The 15,213-nt window shown below is 40.7% G+C and overlaps 1 protein-coding gene across 1 annotated transcript in view; it reads left to right on the top strand.

The window, feature by feature from the left end:
• The first annotated feature begins 12,663 nt into the window (after positions 1 to 12,663).
• The window catches only part of LOC126260314 (odorant receptor 43a-like), an 81,806-nt gene continuing 79,256 nt past the window's right edge, over positions 12,664 to 15,213 (top strand). The window contains exon 1 of the mRNA XM_049957639.1: positions 12,664 to 13,463. Coding sequence (XP_049813596.1) covers positions 12,664 to 13,463 — 800 coding nt within the window. The remainder of the gene's footprint in view (positions 13,464 to 15,213) is intronic.

The raw sequence follows: 15,213 nt of genomic DNA, 5'->3' as shown, positions 1-15,213 counted from the left end.
GTGAGGAAATCCACAGAGTAGAAATATCATTGGAATGACCATTTATCTGCGCAGAACTGATTTTGTGTCATCAATAAACACTGCCACCATGGTCAGTGCTCTCAGGACGCCGAGGTTTGAGTGTATTGCGTCCCATAAACCACAAACTTTGAATGTCTTTGTATCGCTAGTACAGATAGCGATCCCTTCGTAACTGCTGTGGATTTCGTGCACGAACAAACGTTGATATTTAATTGCTATCGAAAATAAATATGTACAAAGACGTCAGACAACAGCTATCAAGGAATAAATGAAACCTGTTTACCTTATCCATTATATTTATTTTCTTACATAACTAATTATGTCATTTATAAACAACTTTCTTTTTCTCCTTCATTAAAGCTGACCTTTTCACTTAAAATATTATGTAATCGAAACTGTTTCGTCAATTTATGTTATTTATAAACATTGTGGGTGTCGTCTCTGTCCTGTTATTGTAGAACCTAAATAATTTATCGCTTTCACATATCTGACCTCGTTTGTCTAAGAACATGCAATCGAAAAAATATCCAAGTCGTCATGGAACATTTGCAGTTGCCTCAAAAACAAAGCAAAAACAATAAAATAAAGGTTATGAATACAAAGAAGCACAATATCCACTACTGTTAACACGAGTGGTAGCGGCGATAATTGGTTAACTTACGATGTCAGCAGACCACGATACAGTCAAATATTTCTTCCCGTGAAACCTTCACGAGCACTACCATGTCATGACGTGACAGTTCCATGACGACATGTGCGAAATCCTCCATCTAAAACGCATTCTGGAATGTTTTTATGTGACGAGAAATGATAGCCAACATGGGTTGGCTTTAAACAAACAGGGTCACCCGGAGATCACGTGAAAATTCCAGCTTCATGTTGACAACATGTACAGAACGCAACGCTCGGTCGACAGATGTTTCTGTTCTATTGAGAAACCTCTCCTCGTTTGTCTTTCAGTGCTGACAACACGAACGTGCGCATGCCTCGTGCAGATCAGCAGCAATGATACGAATAAAACTATGAGAAGTTAAAAAAAAATTTTAACGAATATAAATGATCCAAACTTACGTTAGTCGGTGTCTACAGGATCGAGATATTATGTTTGCTGCGCTGACGTGTGAATGAAACACACGCTTGCACAGCTACTGCATAACTCTCTGACTGGAGGGGCGGTGGCGCGGTGTATGCCATTCTAGATTGCCGCCGGCGTCTCACTGTTATCAGTGATGAAATATGGAAAACAGGTGTATAAGTGAGAGTCCAAGCGGGTTTTACGCTGTTTTTTTTAAAGACGAAACTAACGAACTACCTAAGCCTTAGTCTTTATTTATTGAATTCTAACTAAGATTTATTAAAATCTATTTTGTTTCCAACCAATCAAATTTCTGCAAACGCATCAAAGGTCTGGCGCTACCGCGAAAAGTTGTATAAAAAAGTCCCAGAATGCCACCGAACGCTATCAAAAGTAGGAGAAAACCGATGAAACATGGACGCGTGCTAGCCCTTTCAAAACAGATCAGAAAATACATCGAAAAAAGTTGGTTACGGAAATCATTTTGTTCATTTAACAATTGCTGTAGGTATTTTGATAAATCAGTAACAACGACAAGCTCTTCAGGTACATCCAAATGGAATCTCTTAGGAACATAATGACATATTTCAAGATGTTGTTCCATGCATGCATGCCACCTTACGTCCACTTTTTTTATGAGAACCGTGCTACAATGTTCTCTAAAGCGGACATCAAAAGAAAGTGGACATCGAAAGATCTGCCCATTTGGCCTACGTAAAATTTCAGACACGCCTGTAAATTTATCTTATACACACCTGACCATGAGTATTTATTATAAACTTCTCTTTCTTTTGCAGCATTTCAAGTCGAAGTTGACTGTCAGTACCGAGTATACTCTCGTTTTATTCTTAGTGAAACAACGAGCAAACCGTTCATGTACTTTTCCATACTAACTCAATATAACGAATTTATTTTTTCCCTTTCTTTGTATTTCGTTTTAATCATTTAAACTACTCGTCCACTTCTTAATTAATTTCTTATTCAAGTTAATGACGTCCTTAGCTTCATAACCGCTAGGCACAGCCACTTGTTTTAATATATCAAGTTCAAGATGGTACTCGTTCTGATTTAAAGATACACTGTGTAATTTGTTTATCATAAACTGGAAATACATCTACTTATATTGCAGGGGATACGTTGACTTCTGATTAATGACAGCACTGAACAGGTGAGCGTATGGTAGACGGCGAAAGTGTGGTTCTACATTGTTTACTTATGGCAAGATCTAAAAATTTGATTTTGGAGTAAAATGCAGACAACTTCGCAGTATCCTCTGATATGTGTCATTGACATATCTATAATATTACTCTTTTTTTACCTTGTGTATTGACTCAAGAATAAATTTTCTAAATCATTCATAATGATTTCATCCATTATGCTCAAAAGACTATCATTACAAATCTTGTTATCAAAACTGAAGCAACTGAACGTAAAGGGACAGCTCTAACATCTCTATTGACTCAGAAATCTCCTTTGTACTCCTCGTGTTATGTTCAAGCAGATTACATCTACAAGTACGGCGCGTCTCGTCAATTAGCACGTTCGTAAATGAAGTGAGAACAGAGGGAGATTCTAAAATTACCCCAGAAGAAATTTTGACATCTTCAAGCTTCTGAGTGAAATCTTTGAGGAACGACTTTGAGAGAATATTTTCATAGATTATGTCGTTTTAATACTCGAAATTAAAACTGGGACATGCTCTTAAACTGTGACGAAACATGAAGGAGTGAAAGAAGATAAACACGTGGGACAATTTCCATAAAACTATCAATTTCGCACAGCGAGACGGAGAAGTGCTAACCACTTGAAAATACGCGAGAAAAGGAAATATCAACGTGATAATATCCATGAATACTTTTCACAATGGGATACCATCAATCCGTCTTCATCTCGATATATGCGTTTTCTCTCTTCCTCATTGGAAAACACATTCCAATATAACGGATTGTATTCTCAATACTAGACATACCAAAGCTCTTTATTCTTGTAATGTGTTAATAATTGTTTATAAGAAGGTATATGCAGGAAATTACCAATGGAAAAGTCCCAATTATCAATATTCCATAATGCATCACCTGTGTCTTACAGGAATATTATGCTTGAAATTGTTGATGGCACGCAATATCATGAGTTAACACAACCAAGTAAACTGTCAGATTTTAGGGGTGGCATACAGAAACTAAGACTACAGATAGAAAAAGGATAAATTATAGGATGTCCTAGTTCAAAATGGTTCAAATGGCTCTGAGTACTATGGGACTTAACATCTGTGGTCATCAGTCCCCTAGAACCTAGAACTATTTAAACCTAACTAACCTAAGGACGTCACACACATCCATGCCCGAGGCAGGATTCGAACCTGCGACCGTAGCAGTCACGCGGTCCCGGACTGAGCGCCTAGAACCGCGAGACCACCGCGGCCGGCGATGTCCTAGTTAAAGATTTACGTTCAAACATCCTTTAGCGCAATAAAGGTATAATGATTTGTTCTCATGTAGCTAATTTGTTATAAAGCTCCCAGAAAATAATGACCAACAAGTTTTACGGCCTGAAGTAAACACGTGAAACTTGTTATCCTGAAACAGTACTACGCTGCTTTCTGATTATTCGACAGCTCTTCTAGGTAACGTATATTTGGTGATACATCTATTTCGTAAATCCTACATAAAATAATGGAGTAGAAATTTGCATTTGTCTGTTTTCGTGGGTCTGGTTGCATGACCCCACGCTTGAAATTTAATACCACTCAGCTAAGAAATATAAAGTGCCAAAATATGAGGTACTTTGAAAGTTATGTATTGCCTCATGCAGGATTTTAACGGAATCTAGTAGAGCCACTGACTACTCCGATAGAACTTGTCGTGAAGTAAACCGAAACTGATATTTTTCAGAAAATAAGTGCCTTGCTGTAGAGTACATTTGACAGTATTTCAAACGATATATCTCAGCTATACAGAAACTAAGACTACAGATAGGAAAAAAGATAAATTATAGGATGTCCTAGTTAAAGATTTACGTTCAAACATCGTTTAGCGCAATAAAGGTATAATGATTTGTTCTCATGTAGCTAATTTGTTATAAAGCTCCCAGAAAATAATGACCAACAAGTTTTACGGCCTGAAGTAAAGACGTGAAACTTGTTATCCTGAAACAAACTAAAGGGACTAAAAGGCATACTAAATATATACAAAGAAGGGCAGCGCGAATGATAAAAGTATGTTTGAACCACGGGAGAACGTCACGGAGATTCTAAAACATCTTAGCTCCCAGACGCAAACTATCCCGTGAAAGTCTGCTTAACAAATCTCACGAACCAACTTACACTGATGAATCTTGGAATATACTACAACCACTCATACTGATCAATCGGAACATTATGACCATTGACATACTAGCAATATAAACCCGTCCAGGCGGTAGCAGCGTCACCTAGCGATGATTGCTGCACGGTGCATGTAGCACCAACGAGCATACTGTCCGCGTGTAGAATGGGGAAGGCACGCGATCTATGTGAGTCTGACAGAGGGCAGATTGTGATAGCCCCGAGACTCGGCACGAGCATTTCGGGAACTGCGCGACTTGTTGGGTGTTCGAGGAGTGCGGTAGTGAGTGTCTTCAGAACGTGGCGAAACGAAGGTGAAACCACGTCCACAAGTCATGAGGTTGGGCGGCGAGCACTCATTACAGATGTCGGATGTTTTAAGCTGGGCAGACTGGTAAAACAGGACACGCGGCGGACTGTGGATTTAATGTCGGACGGAGTACAAGTGTGTCTGAACACACATTGCACCGAACACACCTAACGTGGCCTCCGCAGACGACGATCCATGCACGTGTCAGTGTTAACATTACGACATCGGCAACTACGGCTGAAATGGGCACGTGACCATCGACAGAGCGTTACTTGTTCTGATGAAACGCGATACCTTCTTCATCATGCCTATGGGAGGACGCGAACTCGTTGTCTTCCAAGGCAACAACAAGCTCCTTGTCACCTGTTCTGCGGGACGGAGACTAGCTGGCGGCGGTCCCATTATGCTCTGGGGAACATTCACGCGGGCATGCATGGGTCCAGTGGAGCTCGAGCAAGGCACTCGTGGTGGGCAAAGTTTATCGTACACTGGTTGCAGACCACATACACCCCTTCATGACGATCATGTTTCCCAATGGCAGTGGCATTTTTCAACAATATAATGCGCCTTGTCACGAGCTCAGCCGTGCGATGGTGTCGTTCGAGGAACACAGTGGTGAGTTCCAATTAATGTGCGCCCCCCAACTCGCCAGATCTGAACACTATCGAATACATCTGGGATGTGATTGAATGTGGCGTCATAGCAGTGGGCGAACAAATGTACTGTAACCCACTTACTTTGTTTTCAGATGCATTTTCTTAGGATTCTTCCAATGAATCTCAGTCTGGCATCTGTTTTAGCGACGATCAACTTTATATGATCATTCCACTTTAAATCACTCTTAATGCCTATTCCCAGATAATTTATGGAATTAACTGCTTCCAGTTGCTGACCTGTTATATTGTAGCTAAATGATAAGGGATCTTTCTTTCTATGTATTCGCAGCACATTACACTTGTCCACATTGAGATTCAATTGCCATTCCCTGCACCATGCGTCAATTCGTTGCAGATCCTCCTGCATTTCAGTACAATTTTCCATTGTTACAATCTCTCGATATACCACAGCATCATCCGCAAAAAGCCTCAGTGAACTTCCGATGTCGTACACAAGGTCATTTATATATATTGTGAATAGCAACGGTCCTACGACACTCCCCTGCGGCAGACCTGAAATCACTCTTACTTCGGAAGAATTCTCCCCATTGAGAATGACATGCTGCGTTCTGTCATCTAGGAACTCTTCAATCCAATCACACAATTGGTCTGATAGTCCATGTGGTGTCACCGCTAGACACCACACTTGCTAGGTGGTAGCTTTAAATCGGCCGCGGTCCATTAGTACATGTCGGACCCGCGTGTCGCCACTGTCAGGATCGCAGACCGAGCGCCACCACACGGCAGGTCTCGAGAGACGTACTGGCACTCGCCCAGTTGTACGACGACGTTGCTAGCGACTATACGGACGAAGCCTTTTCTCTCATTTGCCGAGAGACAGTTAGAATAGCCTTCAGCTAAGTTAATGGCTACAACCTAGCAAGGCGCCATTTGTACCATTGCATGTATCTCAAGATAGTCTCACTTGTATCATCAAGAATGCTGTATACCAAAGGATAGATAAAAGTTAAGTGTTCTAGTAGCTACGTTCTTTTCTTTATCACATTCATTACGAATCCTGTTCCAGACTTAACGCCAGACGGCGTGAGTTGACGCGTGCCCTTTCGGCTACTTCACTGTGGACTGGCTGCCTTAACAGTCCACTACAGTCCATATGTTATTACTTTGTTCATTAAACGACCGTGGGGAACTGTATCGAACGCCTTGCGGAAGTCAAGAAACACGGCATCTACCTGGGAACCCGTGTCTATGGCTCTCTAAGTCTCGTGGACGAATAGCGCGAGCTGGGTTTCACACGATCGTCCGGCCGCGGTGGCCGAGCGGTTCTAGGCGCTCAGTCCGGAACCGCGCGACTTCTACGGTCGCAGGTTCGAATCCTGCCTCGGGCATAGATGTGTGTGATGTCCTTACGTTAGTTAAGTTTAAGTAGTTCTACGTTCTAGGGGACTGATGACCACAGAAGTTAAGTCTCATAGTGCTCAGAGCCATCTGAACCATCACACGATCGTCGTTTTCGAAACCCATGCTGATTCCTACAGAGTAGATTTCTAGTCTCCAGAAAAGTCATTATACTCTAACATAATCCGTGTTCCAAAATTCTACAACTGATCGACGTTGGAGATATAGGTCTACAGTTCTGCACATCTGTTCGAGTCCCTTTTTAAAAACAGGGTGACCTGTGCCCTTCTCCATACCGGCTATTAGGTAGATGGTCATAACGTTCTGCCTGATCAGCATATGTGTTGCTCCCACAGGGATGACGAGGACAAAATTACTCACAGTGCGTGTACAGAGGCGTTTAAACAGTCATTCTTCCCACACTCCATACATGCATGGAATGGCAAAAAGCACTAACAACTGATGAAATGGGAAATACCCTGTGCTATGCAATTCACAGTGGCTTGCAGAGTATGAATGTAGGTGTAGAGTATCAAAGTCACTGCCGTAGAACTCATAACATACTGCTACGACAGCTAGGTATATGAAGAATAAGCAAAGAATTTCTTTGTCTAGTACCAGCACCCTCACTGAATTATTACAACAATCTAAGACCTGCTGCTTCGTTGGTAAACTTACTTCGAATGCTTTTCCTTGGGGCAAAACGACTTGTTTCCTGAAGCGCTTAGCAGCATCATTCGTACTGTGTGGCGTTTACCTATTAACCAATTTGCATACTGTTATGCTACGCTACCTACAATTTCATAAAATTATTCATAAACAAACTATTCAATTTTAAAAATCATTCTACACCTACAAAAGATATACTAATTAATAACTGATGGCCAAAATAAATGTTTAAAAATAAAAACAAGTGTTATAAATGTTCTTCTATATATTCCACGACAAATACGATACATGTAAACATCTCTAGAAGGTTTATAACGTTGAGAAAACATGTTGGCCATTACTGTAAATGCCTCTTGAAAAATACTATTCGAGGTTAGATAGTGAAGTTGGACGATTTGTATACGATAACAATACCCGGAAATACTGTTAGTATTCCTTAGAGGGATCATTTACGTTTCCAAACTTTGACGTCTAACATCTCATTAGCTTCATATCTCAGTGTTAAAAACCCTCCAGATTCTCTGGTAAGCAGAGAAAGTGTATGTCTGCAACTGCTGTGTTGATTCACGATCAGAAAATTTTAAAAATAAAGACATATTATTTTAATAATATAAAATCAGCACAGTTGTTTTATAACAATAACTACGTTCAGTCAGAAGAAGAAAGAATCTGATATATAGAGACATGACTTCTTAACAATGCAGAAGCAAAATCGCAGCAAGATGTACCCAGTTGTCCAGTTGTATGCCTGAGCCCTCTTTCAATATGCTGCAGAGGCTGTCCGAGTGGCTACTGAGGGAATAGATTGCGGTCTCTTGTTGAAGCGAACGGTGCCTGTCGTCTGGGCTCGGAGATCATACGAGGTTTAATCCAGTGACTTTCACAGTAGGTTGACAAGGTCAGCTTTGTTCACGGAATTTCAACGATGCTCATCAACACCACAGAACTGAGCGTGCAGACTGACACTGCATAAAAGTTAGATCTTTTCCTTTAACAACGAAGGCAATTACGAAAATACGCTGGAAGATGTTCGCATGTTTCATAAACGAGATTAAAAAGCTTTTTTTCTCAAAACCACGTGGACATAGACGTTCTAATCTTTTGACGGTCATTATACAGAAAACGTTTTTGGTCAAAAAAACTTGAAAGGAGGGTTAAGGTTCACGCGTGGAACAGAATAAGTTATCTGTGGAAGAGGGCTGAGCAATCATAGGCAGTCATGAAGACCCGAGAGTCAAGCGTTGTTAAATTTAGTAATTTAATAATTTACAGAGTTTTCTAACCCCACTTGATAATATGAATTTTCAACGTTATTTGAAAATAAAAGAAAAGAAAAATCGACTTATCATTCAATGCTGATAACTTTAAGCAATTTCGAAGGATGAAGAGGAGGCAAAATTTGTCAAAGAAACATTCACTGAAACGTGAAAATTTGAACTCATGGAGTATCTTTCAGTGCTTCAGGAGCTACACATCAGCCAGTGTGCATGAGGGAAATCTATTAATCCTTTGAAACTGTGTATGTTCGTGGTAAATCTGACGTAAGTCCAGAAGAAAAGTGTATCATTTGTTATATTTGCAGAATCTATTCAGAAGCCTCTGTGCCGATTCTGAAGCCAAAGCGTCATATTTGGATTTCATTATTCTTTCAAAACCCTTATGAATATTAGTTTGTCGTTCGTGATACTTCTAACAGCCATTTACAAAAATTAAGCATTCATTTGTGGTCTCTTTCTCATGTTCTATCAACTTGCGCATCCATTGTCTTAATTGGATGCCAAAAACAAAAAATAAAATAGTCAGTGCATTTAATGGTGAGACAGAACCACCAGACGAAAATCATAAAGGGATTGAAGTAGAAACCGGCCAAGTCCCATAAATTACCAGTAATGAGTTCAAACAGTTTGTCTATAATAAATTGAAAGTATTTTCACCAGATCTGATTTAGGTAAGACTGACCTCAGCAGTGGAATGAAAATTAAGATTTTCGTCAATGTTTTACGCCTAGTCACTAAGGTGAACCCTGAGAGAAGTTAATGTAGCAATATTAATAATTATGTTGAAAGTAATAAAGGTGTTGCTTGCTCAATTACTTCCGAACAAAGCTCTTAAGAGAAGAAATAAATAAAATTTAATTGTGATTTTTTACTTTTTCCACGTATAAGGCCCTTAGTTGTGTTCATATTGAGCCCAGATTACACACAACTAACATTTTGCGCAAAAAACCAAACTGAGGGATAACACAAAGAAAAAAGCCAAACTTTGGAAATAAGGGCAAAAATAATGAACAACTACACGCACTAAAATCCGTGACATAGTAACTCGTTAGCCAAACAGGCCAGAAGATACGCTCAAATGAGGACTTAATGACAAATAGGCTCCGATTGTTGGTTCTGAATGCCACAATTAACTATATAACAGTACACAGATAACAACGTTTAAACCTGGGATTCGTGATTAAAAATATTCACCATATTAAACTGATTATGAGAAATGTCTTCTCAAAATGAAAGCTGGTAGAAGATTGCGTTACTATAGATTCAGTCGTGGACTAGTAGAAGCACAGCAGCTGTCGTCCGATTGAACACTCGATTCACGAGTAGCAGTTTCTGTTTAACATGCAGCACATAAAAACGTGGCCAAATTACAGAGGACTGTACACTAAATCAAACCATTTGCTATTGGTATGAGAATCACTGTCAACTGGGGATCGTAGATATCAGTGAATTTACGTATTATTTATGTTTTTTCATTGATACCCCTGAAACGTCCCCTTTGAACATTTATACACGACTGTGCTTAACCTGATACACAATATTTTTTAGCGCAACGCAATCTGACTTTCAAAATTCCCTACAAAAGAATGGCCCTGACTAACATTAAACTATACCTTTCACAAATCACTTACCTCACAAAAATCTTCGCTACTCAAGCTACTGCAATACAGCGAGCGCCACTACTGCCAGCTAAATAAAAGATTCAAACTACTGAAGGCACTAACTACTGATAGGGATAGTTAGCAAATGAAAGATATTAATAGAGAACAAACAATGTATTTACCTTGATATCATCATATATAAATATAGCAGTTCATGACAAATTTCAAAACTCCGCCATCTCTCTCCCCACATCCTCCACTGCTGGCGGCTCACCTCCAACTGCGCAACGCTACGCGCTGTTCACAGCCAGCTGCCTAACACTACAATGGCGAGTATTACAACAATGCAAAGCAGCCACAGACTGCACACAGCACAGCCAGTGATTTTCATACAGAGGTGGCGTTACCAATAAAAAAAAACCTAAACAGCCTACTTACACCCCTTAGAATAATATTTTGCGTTAGCTCCTCCCTTACAGAAAACTTGTTTATTGGAGGAAGTAGTAAAAATTGTGTGTTGTGTTAAAGTACACAGATTTATACTTGGTGCTATAAGTACTTCGGGAATCTTACAGAGAATGACGAAGTAAAAATGCATTTAAAATTGGGAGTTATCTTTTGTTTTGCGGCTTGGTTGTAGGACCCAGAACCTGGAAATTTATATTATTTTGCAAAGAAATATTATGCATCGAAATACAAGATACTTTCATTTTGTCCTACACAGGATTTTAATGGCATACAGTGTAACCAATGTCTACTCGGATAGAGTTTGTTGTGAAGGTGTCATCTTCTAATTGGTTGCAAGTATTAAGTACAGTTTCAAAACTACATTTAATCATCGGCGAAGTATTCAAAATTGCAGTAGTACAATGAAAATTACTCAACACCGTCTGCAAGTGAATATAACTTTGCAACAGAGGAAAGCGAAATACTTAGCTACATAACCGTTTAGCAATTAATCTAAAAAGAAAATATGTGATTCTAAACGTATTGTAAAGTAGTTCCTTTTTGGTAACTCTTGCTGTACAATGGAACAATAGTTGAAGCAGGAACAAGCAGTCTGTTGAAAAGAGTAACTACGATAGCACAAGACATGATTCAAAACTTTTTTTAAATTTTGCAATAAGAAACATTGACACCTGTCTTTGCGAGTTAAACTCAGTACCGTGAACTTAATATTCTCTCTTATAAACTATTAACTTTTTTAAATAGTATAAAAAACTGAGAACCCGTATCGAGCTGACAAAGTGTGTATTCTGAAATACTATCCACACGAGATAGTAGATAATAGGCATTGAGTAGATAAGACATTAAAATACATTAAACGCCACTGAGCATAGCGTATGACCTTCTGCACAGGTGAAAGAAAAATTAATTATTCACGTGTTTTATAACGCGGACTATTGAAGTTAAAAGAACCACAACATCCGAAATGTGATTAATTATACATCTGGGAATGGCCTGCACACTGTCATAAAAATATATTTCTGGATGTGTTGAAAAAAAGTATTGTTCAATTGACACATTCCACACAGCACCTTATTATTATCAGTGGAAAACTTGGGCAGTTCATTACTGTATGAATGTGTCTAATTAAATCACGCACTTTCTAATGACTTTTAATATCCTTAATGCCTAGGCAAGTCGTGCTTTTTAGGATATTACGGGAAGAATACGAAAAATTTTTATCTCTAAATTACAATGACCTTTTCTGAGGCAAAGTAAGTCTCTTTACTAGAGTTGCTTTACACTGTCGCAGGTCACGTATAGGCGTCAGGTCTACTGAACTACTGCACCGCAAAACTCCCAAACTGAGCACTACCGTCACACGTTTCGCATATTTCAAAAAAATGTAACAAAACAACAGACGACGTAATTGCGCACAGTGCCTAAATAAAGCAAGACCCGTTGGTGGATTTCGGCCGCTGCAGCTGCTGACTATTGCCTGAGGACTGTTTCCCCCCAGGTGGGGTGTATAATTTACCGCCCCACTACAGACATACCTGCCTGATGGAATATTTACTCTCCTTATTGACTTGCTTTCATTTGTAATATTAACGGCAACAGAGTATAAATTCACCGCCATGGGCTACATCCGAATTCCTCGCTTTAAGTACCCCGATTCTTCCAGCGAGATGCGACGGAAAATGGTGAGTTACCAGCGCCCTCGTTTACCATTCTCTTTGGCGACAGTACACCCGCTGACCGGGGTGAGATTTACAAGGGGCACGCCGCGTATAATATCGACGAGGGTTGCCTATAAAAATAAGCAGCGGAGATGCACGGATCACTAGCGATCCCGTTAGGTTCCTGGCGCACGCGTTTCCGCATCGGGCGATCGTAGATCGCGCAGCTAGGACCACGCCGAGAGCGATGGCCGACCGCAGCGCTGGAGCTCCGCTGACGTGGCGGTCCTCTGCAGATTCCGTGCTGAGGCCCAACATCCGTCTGCTTTGCACGCTGGGACTGTGGCAGCCGGCGGACTCTGCGCTGTTCCACGCCTACACTGTGGCCGTGTTGGCGGTGGGCGTGGCGCACATCGCCGTCGCCGCCGTCGGCATCTGGTACCGGCCCGGGGACCTCGCCGAGGTCACCATCGGGCTAGCCAATGTTTTCGTCATCTTCACCGCCCTCTCCAAGTCGCTGTTGTTCGTAAGCCGCCGGCCGCTCTTCTACGCGCTGGCGCGCCGCGTGGACCTGATGACCGTAGAACAGCAGGCGTTTTGCACCGGCGACCCTACCATCCAACAAGTGGTCTCAATCGCCCGGAAGCGTGCCGGTCGGCTGAGCGTATTCTTCCACTGGTACGTCTTGGTGGCCGACATCTTGTGGTCGCTCATTCCCCTGGTGCAGGCCTCCAAAGAGAAACGCTGGCCCTTCCAGCAGATGCCGTTGGGCACCTGGGCGAGGTCGCCCTTTTACGAACTGTCTTACGTGCTGCAGTGCGCCTCCACCGTCTTCTTCTCCCTGATCAGTGTGGACGTGGACTGCTTCTTTGTGGCCGTCATGACCCACATAACAGTCCAGCTGAGAATCCTAACATTCCGCTTGGCCACTGTTGGCACCGGAATGAACGAAACTGTGAACGAACTGGACTGTCAGGCCTCTAGGCTAAAGGACGCCATTCACGAGCAACTGCGCGCTTGCGTCGAGACTCATCAGAATCTCTTGAGGTAAGTAAAAGAAAGTAATCATATCATGGACGTTGGTCTCTTATACTAGTTCCATTGCTGCAAACTGAGCTCCAGTATACACTGATGACCCAAAATACATTACTGCCCATTAAAATTGCTACCCCAAGAAGAAATGCAGATGATAAACGGGTATTCATTGGACAAATATATTATACTAGAACTGTAAATGTTTCGATGCCTTCCATTAATCAGACCTGGTGCGAACGGCATCAAAATATACCATTAAATGTACTAGCAAATTTGTATCACTGAAGGATACATATCACAGGTAATTTGACATCATAACATTGAAAAGCGTGTAAAACTAGCATTTTCACATGGGGGTCGGTCATAATGGTTCTACATGAACAGTTATAAAAATATTAAAAAGTGCAAGCTGAAGAAAAAATGAAACTATTTCCGGTGTCTTTGAACGTAGGTAACACGTCGAGGTGTGAACAAGGACTCATTCTCGTCACTTAAAATCTATTGCCGTGCCTGCTCACATGTACCTCAAAACTGGAACAGTTACGTTCGTAGAGAGCAAATGCTTTGCTTACATGTACGAATAAGTACACTACAAAAATTATTTATTTGTACAGAACTATAACATATTCTTTATTTCTCATTTTTTGACATAAAACTGAAATATAGAGAACTGAAAGAAACTGAGATAAGAGGGCACCACATGTCTGGTAAAACTAAACGATGTATTACTTCATTATAGTATACCTTCCAACAGTCTACGCTGTAGCTGATAATATCTCAAAAAGTGAAAAATAATGACTATGTTATCGCTCACGTAACCCAATCATGATCAGGCGCCCTCTACGAACATAGCTTTTCCAGTTTCAAGGTAGAAAGCATTCCTGATTTTACATGGCCACCTTGAGTGCTTGATCACGGCTTGATGCTGTCGGTACAAAGCACGAGGAATATTTTCACCTTTTTCTTTTGCTTTCACTTTTTAATATTTTCAGAACTTCTTAACTCGGATAGTAATTCTGAATTTTCGTTTTTTCCGGAATTTTAGTTCTGCTGATGACTCATTAGAGTCGAAACTGATTAACTGTAAAATGTCTGCCAAACGTGACCAAAACATATATAAGTAAAGAGTGTATTTTAAATAGAGTTTGATCCAATTTGACAATGTCAGATTTCATTGAAAATTTATTAACAAAAGCGATAGCCTACCAAATGTATGGAAGCCACATAGGGCGGACTGGCGGTGGATATGTCGTATATGCGGAGTAGGGGGGTGAGAACGAGCACAGGATTGCTAGACTGCCGAAAGAGTATAATGCAGAAAAAAAACTAAGTGGCTGACATTCGAAGAAATACGACCTAAGCCTCGCGGGAAACTGTTTTGAAAGCTTCAAGAAATGCAGTTCAGGCAGAAACTACGCATATATTCCGTAGAGGCCACGGAGATGATATTAGGTACCTAACAGCTCGCGCACATTCTGCACACTCTCCGCACACCATACATGAATAAAACGGGAAAAAGAAAACTTAATATGTGGTATAACAAAAAGCACCCGCTACCACGCATTTAACAGTGGTTGTCGAAACCAAACGAGTTATAAGAGTTGGCGGTCATAAACGGGCAGCAGCGGTTGGTAAGGGTGTGAGACAGATTTGTAGCCTGCCCCCAGTGTTATTCAATCTGTACACTGAGCAAGAGATAAAAGAAACCTGAGAAAAATTTGGAGAAGGAATTAAAGTTCAGGGAGAATAAACAAAAACTTTA

Source organism: Schistocerca nitens, chromosome 5 (genome assembly GCF_023898315.1).
Source record: "Schistocerca nitens isolate TAMUIC-IGC-003100 chromosome 5, iqSchNite1.1, whole genome shotgun sequence".
NCBI lineage: Eukaryota > Metazoa > Arthropoda > Insecta > Orthoptera > Acrididae > Schistocerca > Schistocerca nitens.
The sequence above is the reverse complement of the archived record's forward strand: the minus strand, read 5'-3'. Positions and strand labels throughout refer to the sequence as shown.